Below are 12,246 nucleotides of genomic sequence, written 5' to 3'. Positions count from 1 at the left end.
CTGAATGCGTGGCTTTTGTTGGATTGATGTCTTCATTCTTCTTGAAAGGGAGACGGACATAGAATTCTGGATTTTTCCACAAAGGTGCAGGGTGGTTGAATTGGTCATGACTGTCGCAACAAGCACTGATGAGTAGTTGTTGGATCTCCCTGTATTCCTCTGGAGCTTCTTGGATTTCAAGAATGCTTTGCATCCCTAAAAAAGGCAAAAACTGCCCTTTATAAGTTAAGCCGGTGGGTTTGATATGCATTCCATGGGTTCTGAAGAATGCATCAAATCCAAACAAAACATCTTTGTCTGGGAGGTAGCTTCCCAATACTCTGAGCCAAGTGATCTGGCCTGCAAATATCTCCAATCCAATGGGCTGTTTAGAGATAAGATTGATGGTGAAGATTTCACTGTTGGCTGCTGTGAATGTCTTCGAAATAGGTGCCCACATTTCCTTTGGCAAAACATGTGGCCTTAAGACAGTGGCGCAAGATCCAGTATCTAGCAATGCAACAGCCTTTGTGGGTTTGTCATAGATGGATGTCTTGACTTTTAGATCAAAATGGGGACGAGGAGTGCCATCAATCTGCTTCATTCCTAAGGATCCAAGATATCCAAGTTCTTCTTCTGGGAAATTTGATCCTTTAGGAATCTTTGTAGTAATGGAGGCCATGGGTGGTGCTAAGGAGGATATAGAAAAGATTGACCTTTTTGGTGGAAAGTCTTCTTCTGAATCAGAGTCTTGGAAAACATATTCAGTTTTCCCGTCTTTAACTTCTTGTTCTTCAAGTACTGATTCAAGGTCTTCTCCATCTTCAATGGAAGCTGCATCCATTAAGGATTGAAGCATCTTTATCTCCTTTTTTTGTCTTGTGGGGACATGACTTAGCAAAATGTCCTTGCTTTCCACAGATGAAACATCTGTTTGATTTGGTCTGAGGTTTTCTTCTCTTGAAATAACGGTACTTTTGCTTCCTCCTTCCCCTTCTAAAAGTCCTTTGGTGGAATGCCTTGGTAGGCGATCGCCAATGGGTCTTTTTCTTGGTCTTACATTCACATGTGCTTGGCTCTTTGCATTTGATCTTCAAATAGGATTTGCTGCATGCTCCTTTGAGTTTGCTCGAATTCTTGCTGAGCTGTTTGAACATTTGCTGCTGTTCGCACAATTTGTCAAGAGCGGCTAGAGCCAATTGGTATATTTCTCCAATGGTAGTGGTAGCCACTTCTTTGCGAAGAGCCATCATCATTCGGTGTAGCTCTGGCTGGAGTTCATCTGGCAAGGATGCGATAAAGACTTGTTTAAGTGGCGGATTATTATTTCCTCCAAGAGGATAATATTTAGCAGCCATTTTCTTGTAGTGCTTCTCCAAGTCCTTTCTGTTAAGTGAGCAACATTTCATTTCAAAGTATTCTTGAGAATTCCTCTTCTGAATGATTGTGATGTCTCCCAAGAATTCTTGGTGTATTATTCCTAGGAACTGTGAAGAGGTACCATTGATGAGTTGGAGTCTTTCATACTCAGACAGGTTATTCACCCATTCTCAGAGGTTGCCAGTCATCCGATTTATGAAGTCTGCAAGGACTTGGCTGCTTGTAAGGTTTGGATTGGCCATGGTGGTTTCAATCCAAGCACTGAATTTATTTAACCTTTCTCTGTACCTTGCTGGTTGAATATCATCAAAGGTGAACCATTTGTTAGAAGTTTTAACCTCAAAGGATCCTGTCTGTGTACGGCTAGATGAAGCTGTTGGTTCATCTCTTTCAGAAGTTATTCCCTCCTCTTCTTCTTCTTCTACAGGATTAACCATGGCTATTGCTGAAAGATCTGCTTTGTAGTCTTCTTCAGACCAATCATCTGTCTCTTCACTGGTTTCAGTAGTCTCCTCTTCAGATTCTTCATTAATTTCTGTGCTATGTGCTTGATTGTCCAAAGAGATCATATTAATTGATCGTCCTGGAGCAGGCGATCCTTCTTTGATGCCCTTATCTTTTGTAGGAACATTTTCTTCTCTGAAAAAATTCCCTGGTTTCCAAGGAGGATGGGGCTTGGGTTGATGAGAGGATTGAGACTGTGATGAATAACTTTGTCCTTGGGGAGAGATGGATTTTTTAGTGTTTGCTTGTCTGGCTAAATGATAAGTGGATTTGAAAATGGAGTCATAATCTGGAGTTTCTGGTGGTGAATATGTTGGGGGAAACAAAACAGGTGAATATGAAGGATATGGTTTAGGATACATGGATAAAGGGTCTATAGCCAGTGCTTGAGGTACAATTGCTTTACTTTTGTCCATCTCAATTTGGCGAAGTTGAGCTTTGACTTGCTCTAGCTCTCTATTTTTCTTGTGGAATTCTGGACCCAAGTACCTACTGTCAATATAGGTCTTGAGTTCTTGGTCAAGTTGAAAAGCTTGCCTAGATAGCCGATCTTTGAGATCAGCAACCTGTTCTGCCATGGAGCTTATTTGTGCTGAAAGATCTTCAGTTTTTTCCACAAGAGTGCCGAGGGTGTGATCAATTCGGAGTAAGACCTTATTTTGGCTGACTGCATTGTCTGTATGCCAGTTAAGTACTTCCTCTTGAGGGGTTGTTGCCTGATGCCCATGTGGAGTAATTCCTTGAGGAATCACATAAGGTCTTCTGGTGATTTTCTTTTCATCAGTCTGGGTCACTAGAGGTGGGAATTCCTCTTCATAGGGTCTGAGAGTGGCAATGCATGGGACATTATTGACTGCTTGATAGAGATGATCCATAGAGCCTTTTCTGGACAATCTTGTCTTTTTGAGCATTGGTTTCCTTTTGGTCATTGGGGCTGTGTCAGCGTCGTCAGGAGGCTCAGGTCTTTTGAAGGAGCAGGGTGATGGAAATGACTTCTTCTTCTTTTTCTTGTTCCTCCGTCTTCTCTCATATTCTTCCTCATCAGTGTCACTCCATTGGTTAACACAATCACAATCAGAATCGCACATAGAGGGATCAACATCCCATATAAAGTGACCATTTATATGAGAAACATAAACAGGTTTTCCGTTCTCATAAAAATGCACTGGTGGATCATGTTGGTTGTGAGTTGTTTGCACCTGAACAGGAGAGATCATGTTAATTCTTCTGAAAGATGATCCTCGTAGAGAGGTTTGCTTGGTTATTCCGGGTCTCTGAAAGACAGTGGTTACCGTCCCATCACTGTTGTGAGTAATAGTTGGTGGTGTTGTAGTGTGAACATCAATCTGTTCTTTCGAGAAGGCTTTCTCATAATCAGTAATCCATTCCAATGGAATAATAGAGGAGAGTTCATCAGTGGTAATCATTCTTGGAATGTTTACGATTGCTGTCCTCTTGCATTGTCTGTGAACATGAATAATTAATATATGAAAATAAATATTTAAATTAATTAAATAATAATACATTTTTTAAAAAGATTGATCAAAGATTGAAATTTTAAAAGATAAGTAATATTTTTGTTCTGAAACTATCATTGCTTTTAAATTTTGTGCGTTTGGGTTAATGTTTCATTTAACAAAAATACGTTTTATTTTTTTGATGGGTGATCTTTTTGTTTGGCTCTTCTTTTTTTTCTTTTTCATCCCCGTTTAGTATCCTCCAATTGTACGGATATTGATATTTTTTACGTTGTTCATTTTAAAAACATTTAAACTAATGAATTATTTATATTGAAAATATGTATAATACAATATGACTAATGTAGTTGATTTCTTCAATACGCAAAATACAATATGGCTAATTTGAATACCGCTAGGAATCAATAAAATATATATATATATATATATATATATATATATATATATATATATATATATATATATATATATATAATTTGTATAATAAATTGCTTATTTGGGTTGAATTTAAAATTAAAAATAAATAATAATTAATTAATTTAATTATTATTTAATTTTAATTATAAAAATATTTTTATTATATACATTGTACACCAATAATTGGCTCTCCATACTTTAATTGGCTCTCCATACTTTTTCGGCTAATTTTTAGTGTGCGTAATATTTCTGTTGAAACGAAATGGGATTTTTACAATGTACAAAAGGAATTGTGATCATTCTTCAATATAATCAACTGGTGTAAAAACAAAAATTATTCTTTAGATCTTTGAAAACTAATTTATCCAGCTAGCTTCATTTATTATTATTATTATTATTATTATTATTGTTGTTGTTGTTGTTGTTGTTGTTGTTGTTGTTGTTGTTGTTGTTGTTCATACTCTAACCTAATACTATGACCCAGATCTAAACAAATTAAAAGGTCCAATCTAAAGATTGGCCTTCGCTACCTACCGACTTCCTCGGAAGAGAGTGGACCCGACACGAACTCCTTCCATAAGAAGTCGGGCTCAATGGATAGCTAGCAGATACACTTATTTAAATAAGTAACTGTTCCTAAAATCTCTCAACTCACTTCTTGTAGCCATATCTCAACAACCCTAAGATAAAGGGACGGTTATCCACCTTCAGAAGTGGAATTACTCCAATGGTGGTTATTGGATCACCACTATAAATATACTGACACTCCTCATGTATCTCTAAGTTCCAATACATTCTAAACCTGCTTAACCCCTTGCTGACTTAGGCATTGGAGTGTATTTGCAGGTACCAACCCAATTCTTTCACATACACAACTCGGACGGCGGCTCCTAGACGTAAACCAAGTCGGAGACCACCCTCCAGCAATGCTTGGGCTAATTCTTCCAGCCCAATCCATAATTCTCAGATTACCCACGTAACAATTATTATTATTATTATTATATGCTTATTTGTATTTTACTTGAGTATACATATTTTTTAATTAAATTTATATAATACAAAGTTTTTTATCATTATACTTTTATTTAATATTATAATTTTGTTTTACACATAATAAAATTTATTTGGGTTAAGTGTTTTTTTCGTTCCTAAGGTGCGAGGCCAAAATCAACATCGTCCCCGACCTTCTTTTATTATTAAAATCATCCTCAACATTACAAAACGTTATAAAATCGTTCTTTTATCCATAAACAATATTTTGTGAACAATTTTGCCCTTAAACAAAAATGGAAAAGTCCTCCCTACCCATTGCTACACATCTTTTCCTCCCTTTTCTTTATTGCCATCACCACTTCCACCATAACCACCACATTTTCTTTCTCCCTATTTCCAATTCATCATTCTAAATCACTACCACCCACTCACTATTTCAAACCTTTTTTTTTTCACCTGAACAGTTTTCTTTGTGCAACAATTCAACAATAACAACAATCAAAATAATTACATAGAAATTTTAAATTAAGGTGATTTTTCAACGGTCAACCCCAAATTCCACACATCGCATAAAACTTCACTTTAACATTCTAAAATAATCAAACTTCAATGGAGTGAATTGAAGAAATCCAAGTTCAGAAACAAAAAATACCACACCTCAACCGTGAAGGACAAAATTGAAAGGCATCACACATTGGAGAGAAAATTTATTATCAAGAATATAGGCTTAGTATAGGTCTTGTACCAAGAGAACCTAATCCTAGCCTTCACCAAATGATTCAAATTCAAATTTTCCCTAGGCACAAACGGGTCCTCCACATGCGTCGCTGTAGGTTGATTCCAACACCAATTTCTCAAGAACAGGGCACCCAGCGAAAAACATCACTATATACTCATGGCACCCAAACAAAATCCTATTCCCAACGTGCAACACTTTCAGCGAAGGGAGCCCCGAGCTCCGTCGACTAAGTGTCGCACGTTCTCCAGGCCTCTTCACCAGCGACGACGACAACGACCCCAACGAACGGAATTTTGAACACCTCGTTACCCTGCGCAACCTAAGCGCCCGACTCCGACCTGTTGCCATCCCCCTGACGAAGCAACTGCTGACGTCTTCTCGCCGTAGAAGGCCGCCCTCTTCTCCATCATCGCTTCTCTCTTCTTCCTTTCTTTTTCTTTTTTCTCCCTCTTTTGTTCTTGTTTTTCATTTCAGTTTGTCTATTTTAGGTGCAGTGGGAAGGGTTGGGGGTAATGAGTGAGTGGGACTGCGGTAATTAGTAATAAAAGGAAAAGGGTATTTGTGTCATTTCAAAAATTATTATATTCAAAAGGACGATTTTATAACATTTTGTAACGTTAAGGATGATTTTAATAACAGAAAAAGGTCAGAAACGCTTTTGATTTTGGTCTCAGACCTTAAGGACGAAAAAAGTACTTAATCAAATTTTAATATTATATACATAATATATATTTATTATTATTTTTTGAGAAAATTCCACTCCCCTCCCTTACGAAATACTAAAATAACACTCACCTCCCCTCTATTTTATAAATATACATTCCCCTCCCTTCTAACTTTTAAAAAACCTACTCTTTAATCAATTTTAATTTTTTTTGTATTAACTAATATTAACTTTATCCATTTTTTAAGAAAAAATAAATTAATTTTTAAAAAAATATCCATTAATTAGCAAAAATTTTATTTTTTATTATTAAATTTTGCCTATCAAAATACTCTTTAATAAATTAATTTTTTTATTGATTAAATTGTATTTTTACCAAAATACTTTTAAAAAATTAATAATTAAATTATTTTTTTCTAAGATACGTACCCTCAATAATTTTTTAATTATTAAATTATGTTTTTACCAAAATTTTTCTTAACAATTATTTTTATATTTTATTATTAATTTTTCGATATCAATATATATTATTTTAAAATTAAATAAAAAAATCTTACCCTGTTAATATGTATAACAATTAATATATATTGATATTGAAAAATAACCTTACTAACATTTTTTATTTAATATTAAAATAATATATATGTAGATATCAAAAAATTAAAAGTAAAATATAAAAAATTGTTAATGAAAATTTTGGTAAAATTATAATTTAATAATAAAAATATTATTGAAAAGTATTTTAAAAAATATAATTATTAATTTTTTTAAAAATGCAATTTAATTAATAAAAATATAATTTATTAAAGAGTATTTTGGTAAGCAAAATTTAATGATAAAAAATAAAATTTTTTCTAATGAGTATTTGTTTAAAAAATAATTTATTTTTTCTTAAAAAATGGATAAAGTTAACATTAGTTAACACAAAAAGTTTAAAATGGATTAAAGCGGAGGTTTTTTAAAAGTTAGAAGGGAGAAGAATATACATTTATAAAATAGAAGGGAGGATAGTGACATTTTAGCATCTCGAAGGAGAGAAAAGTGAAAATTTCTCTTATTTTTTTTAAGATTCTTATATATATATAAATTTTAAGATTCAATAAGGCAAATGTCCCATATACATATATATTTAAGGGTAAAAAACTAAAATAAGCCATGAGGAGATACATATTACATGAATCAGCCAAAATGAAATCTGATTCACCAATTAACCAATGCACAAATTTATGTAGTTCAAATCACCTCGTTTCGAACTTTGACTTGAATGTAATTCGAATCACGCAACTTCACTGCAATTTAAATTACTATCAGACGTGAACTCAGAATAATTCGAATTGATGCAATTCGAATTACTATGAAATGTGAATTCAACATAATTCGAATTGACTTCGAATATAATTTAGTATAGGAGTTATTATTCGATGGAAGGATGAGAGACCGGGAGGCAGAGAGGGGGAAAAACACAAGGGGGGCTGGGATAAGGGGCTTCTATTCACGTTTGAAGGATCCCCGAATTTAGAACAGAAAAGAATATCATCGCTTGGAAAATGATTCTTTCACTGTGTTTGTGGATAATCTGCCTGAGGATATCTCCCGGAGAGAATTATATCAATTATTCTGTTGGACGGAGAGGATCAATGATATCTATCTAAGCAGAAAGCAGAAAAATGCAACAGTCTACCTTTTCGCATTTGTTAGATACACGACGAAAGGGGGTGCTCTGAAGGCGATTGCAGAAATGAACCAATTCAGGTTACGCGGTAAACATATTTCTGTGGGGGAAGCCAAGTTTCGAAGGAACTTCAAGGCGGGGGACTGACGGGTGAACGTGGATGCGCGGCGAGAGCTGGAAAGGGGGCCAAAGAAAACTCTTACTAACAATGAGGGCAGACGAGAGCTGGAAAAGGAGCCAAGGAAAACTCTTACTGATACTAAGGTGGTTATTAATCCGGTGGCAGCTGGTCGAATGCCATTCAAGCAGGGCAAGGGGTGCATGAAAAGGGTGGAAGTACCTATTGTAGCAGAGAATATGGACTGGTTGGCCAGGAGCTTAGTAGGTTGCACACTGCAACCTATAGACTTTCCTTCTTTGAGGAGAGTTATCAATGCAAATTTGCATCATGTGGAGGATGTTAGGGAGATCGGAGAGGCTAAAGTCTTAGTAACTTTTAACACAGTGGATCATGCTGATGAGGTTTATACTTTTAAAATGGATACCCTACTGCAGGTTTTTCATCGGGTTCAGCGTTGGGAAGAGGCAGAATGCTGTGTGTCTCGTAGGGTGTGGTTGGAGTGTCATGGTGTGCCTCTGCATGTCTGGTCTCCAGAAACCTTCAAAGCGATAGGAGGTTTATGGGGCAATGTTCTCCACTGTATTAGTCCAACAGGAGCAGGGGCGTCCTTTCGAGTGGGAAAGGTTCAAGTCGAAACAGACGAGTTTGATAATATTAGTGACTGTGTACAGCTTGCTGTTGGGGGTAAGGAGTTTAGGGTGTTTGTGGAGGAAATGCGGTTGGAGGGAAAGAAGGCTCATGAAAGGAATGCCATGACCGGTTATTGTGTACACAGTACGACGACGGCAGGTGTGCAGTGGGATCTGGCGGCAGACTTGATAATAAAAAATGCACAGGGAGGTGACAGTGGGAAGGATAGAATAGTAATTTCGGAGGTGCTATTGAATGATGTGAACGTTGAGTTTTTGAATTTCAAAAATAATGATGCTGCAACAGATTCGGTGAGTTGTACCCAGAATATTGGCAAGGTGGTTACGAAGGAATATGGTAGTGAGGAGGAGGATTATGACAGAACGGTTACAGAGGAATTTTGTGCTAGGGGAGAAAGGGATTTTGACCATAATGATATATCAATTGGGCCTTTAATTTTAGGCCAGCAAATAAGTTTCCAAACAGGACCGTACCTGGAGGGGAGTGAGCTGGGCCTAGATCAATTAAGTCCAACACCAAATCACAAAGGAATTGGGTTACGGGGTTGGGAGGGTCTGAAGCAAGGGAGGGGGTATGAAAGTGGGCCTAATTTGGGTTGGAAAGGGGCAAACTGGGTTGCAGCAACCCTAACCCAGAAGAAGATGGATTTGGACGAATGTAGGCGGGTTGAGCTAGTGCCCCGTGCTGCGTTGGCGGCGACGGACCTTGTGCTTCCTACTGCGTCGATGGTGACCGATCTTGTAGGGGTGGGGGTGGAGGTCGAAGGGACCAGGCCGATCACGCTGGCTGGCTTTATGGGTGCTGCAGATACGTCCTCGATTCCTGCACAGGGTATGGTTGAGAGTGCTGACGGTGGTTGCGGGACGATGATGACGGCGGGATGCGAGAAGGCACGTCGGACAGGATGCAGGGGCTAACGGAGATGGTAGGGGCTGAAGGGAGCGCACCGCTGTGCCTGGACTGGTTGCGCGGGACTGCGATGCCATTGGGGGCAAATCACGGAGAAGGGGAGGCCATGCAAGGACTAGCTACGGCTGAGGGAATAGTAGTGGACGGGGCTGGTTCTGAAACAGGCAGAGGGAAGACCACCAAAGGAGAGGAAGACAAGATATCCAAGGAAGCACAGGTCAAGGAAAATCAAGTGACATGGGCTCTGGCAGTAGAATCTGGTGCAGAGTTGTATGATGAAAACGTGGATATTATGAGTATTTTGCAAGCTCAGAATGAAGAAATAGCGCGAAAGCGCAAGCTGGCAAAACAAAAAAGAAAAGGCAAGAAGGAGTCGTCCTAAGAACAAATGTAAGGTGAGTAATAGTTTGATTAAATGATTGTGAGCTGTTGGAATGTTAGGGGGTTGAGGGGAGACGAAAAGCTAAGTATGGTAAAAACATTGAAGAAAAAGTATAATGTGAACATGTTAGGTTTGCTCGAAACAAAAAGGGAGGTTATTTCAAAGTATGATGTGGCTAGGATTTGGGGAAACAGTTCTGTAGGTTGGGAGTTTGTAGAATCTGCTAGGGCAGCTGGGGGGCTCTTACTGATGTGGGATGACATGATGTTTAAGAGAAGTAATTGTTATAAAGGAGAGAGGTGGCTGTGTATTGAAGGATTGCTAACAAAGAATAATTTCCAGTGTGCTTTTTGTTTGGTGTATGGGGCACATGAGAGGGAGGAAAAGCGGGTGGTATGGGAGGAGTTGAGTTATATTGTAGGCTTGTGCCAGGTTCCATTCTGTTTGTTGGGGGACTTCAATGAGATTTTGCAAGTTGAGGATCGGAAAGGGGTGATGAGCTTGTCGGTATCCGCTGAAGAGTTTAAGAGTTGGGTTCAAGACATGCAGCTACTGGATTTACCCCTTACTGATAGGAAGTTCACATGGTTCAGGGGTCAATCTTGTAGCAGATTAGATAGGGTGCTGGTTAATATTAAATGGGTGGAGGAGTTTCCTGACATTCGGTTGAAAGGTGGTCCGAGGGGATTGTCAGATTACTGTCCGTTAATTGTGGAGGTTACAAGCATTAGAGGGGGCCCTAGACCTTTTAGGAGTCTAGATTCCTGGTTTACCCATGAGGGTTTTCTAAGGACAGTAAAGAATGAATGGCAAAATTTGGGAGGTGGTCCATTTCTTGGTAAGCTAAAGGCGTTGACGTTACCTTTGAGGTAATGGCACAAAGAAAACTTTAGTGATATGGACAATAGACTGATAAAATTCGAGGATGAGATCAGGAAGCTGGATGACCAGGTTAGTGATGGGATTTATGATGGTACATCTGAGGCTAGACGGAAGGCGTTGGTGAAGTTTTGTGAGAAGTGGTACGTAAGGAAGGAAATTCATTGGAAGTAGATGTCTCGGTCCAAGCATGCTAGGGACATGGACAGGAATACCCGGTATTTTCATAATATTGCTTCAGCAAAAAGGCGGAATAATAGGATTGATGCTCTGATGATTCATGGTCGACTTGTGAGGAATCAGGTAAGAATAAAGCATGCAATCAGGGGATTCTACAAGGAGTTGTATCGTCAGGAGGACGCTCCAAGGATCGGTGTTCGGGATGGGTTGTTGAAGCAAGTTGGCAGCGCTGAGTCGGAAGCATTGAAGGTTCTACCGACGGTGGAGGAAATCAGGGAGGCAGTATGGGATTGTGAGTCTTCTAAGGCCCCAGGGAGTGATGGGTACAATATGAATTTTATCAAGAAGTGCTGGGAAGAGATTGGTCAGGAGTTCACTGCGGCGGTGATGGAGTTCTTTCAAAGTGCAAAATTACCATCGGATGCGAATTTAACATGGGTGGCACTGGCCCCAAAATTTGTGGGTGCTAAGGAGATCAAGGATCTTCGACCGATTAGTTTGGTGGGATGTGTGTATAAGGTGATTTCGAAGGTGCTGGTTAGAAGAATGAGATCGGTTATGCTGGGTTTGGTGGGAGAGACTCAGACTGCGTTTGTCAAAGGTAGAAAATTCATGACGGTGCTCTCATCGCCTGTGAGACGGTCCATTGGCTAAAGGCGCGGAGAAAGAAAGCGGCAATCATTAAGCTGGATTTTCATAAAGCTTATGATAGAGTTCGATGGAGTTTTGTGGATATAGTGCTACAGAAAATGAGGTTTGGACAGCGGTGGAGGAATTGGGTGATGGAGTGTGTTAGCATGGCCACTATGTCTGTCCTGGTAAATGGGTCACCATCCAAGCCGTTTCACATGGAGCGAGGCCTTAGACAAGAGGATCCTCTTTCTCCATTTTTGTTTGTGCTAGTAGTTGATGTGTTGCACCGGATGTTGAGAGAAGCTATTAGGAACGGACGCATTGCTCTGCTACTGGTTGGAGGAGAGCATATCGAATTGTCGCACTTACAATTTGCAGATGATACGATATTGTTTTGTCCCCCAGAAACAGACACAATCGTGAATTACAAGAGACTGCAGCGGTGCTTCGAGTTGATGTCGGGGCTGAGCATCAATTTTGATAAGTCAAACCTCATATCGGTAAATTGTGAGCAGGAATGGATAGATCAGGCGTGTGGTTTGTTGGGGTGTAATGAAGCAGATCTACCAGTAAGGTACCTCGGGATCCCCTTGGGTGTGAATCCGCGTCTGGTGAAGACGTGGAAACCAATAATAGATAAGTTGGAAGAGAAACTCAGCCTGTGG

General features: G+C 38.9%; 1 protein-coding gene across 1 annotated transcript; it reads left to right on the top strand.

Moving 5' to 3' along the window:
• Positions 1 to 9,976: 9,976 nt before the first annotated feature.
• On the top strand, positions 9,977 to 10,762 carry LOC140178921 (uncharacterized). Its single transcript, XM_072216230.1, has one exon. The coding sequence runs from the start codon at positions 9,977 to 9,979 to the stop codon at positions 10,760 to 10,762; it is 786 nt and encodes a 261-aa protein (XP_072072331.1).
• The last annotated feature ends 1,484 nt before the right edge of the window (positions 10,763 to 12,246 follow it).

This window comes from Arachis hypogaea, chromosome 1 (genome assembly GCF_003086295.3).
Source record: "Arachis hypogaea cultivar Tifrunner chromosome 1, arahy.Tifrunner.gnm2.J5K5, whole genome shotgun sequence".
Taxonomy (NCBI): domain Eukaryota; kingdom Viridiplantae; phylum Streptophyta; class Magnoliopsida; order Fabales; family Fabaceae; genus Arachis; species Arachis hypogaea.
Note: the sequence above shows the minus strand (reverse complement) of the source record. Positions and strands in the feature narration are given on the sequence as shown.

What these genes read in the sequence shown, in the direction of transcription:
- LOC140178921 (XM_072216230.1), top strand. Translation starts at nt 9,977, where the DNA reads ATGGTAAAAACATTGAAGAAAAAGTATAATGTGAACATGTTAGGTTTG.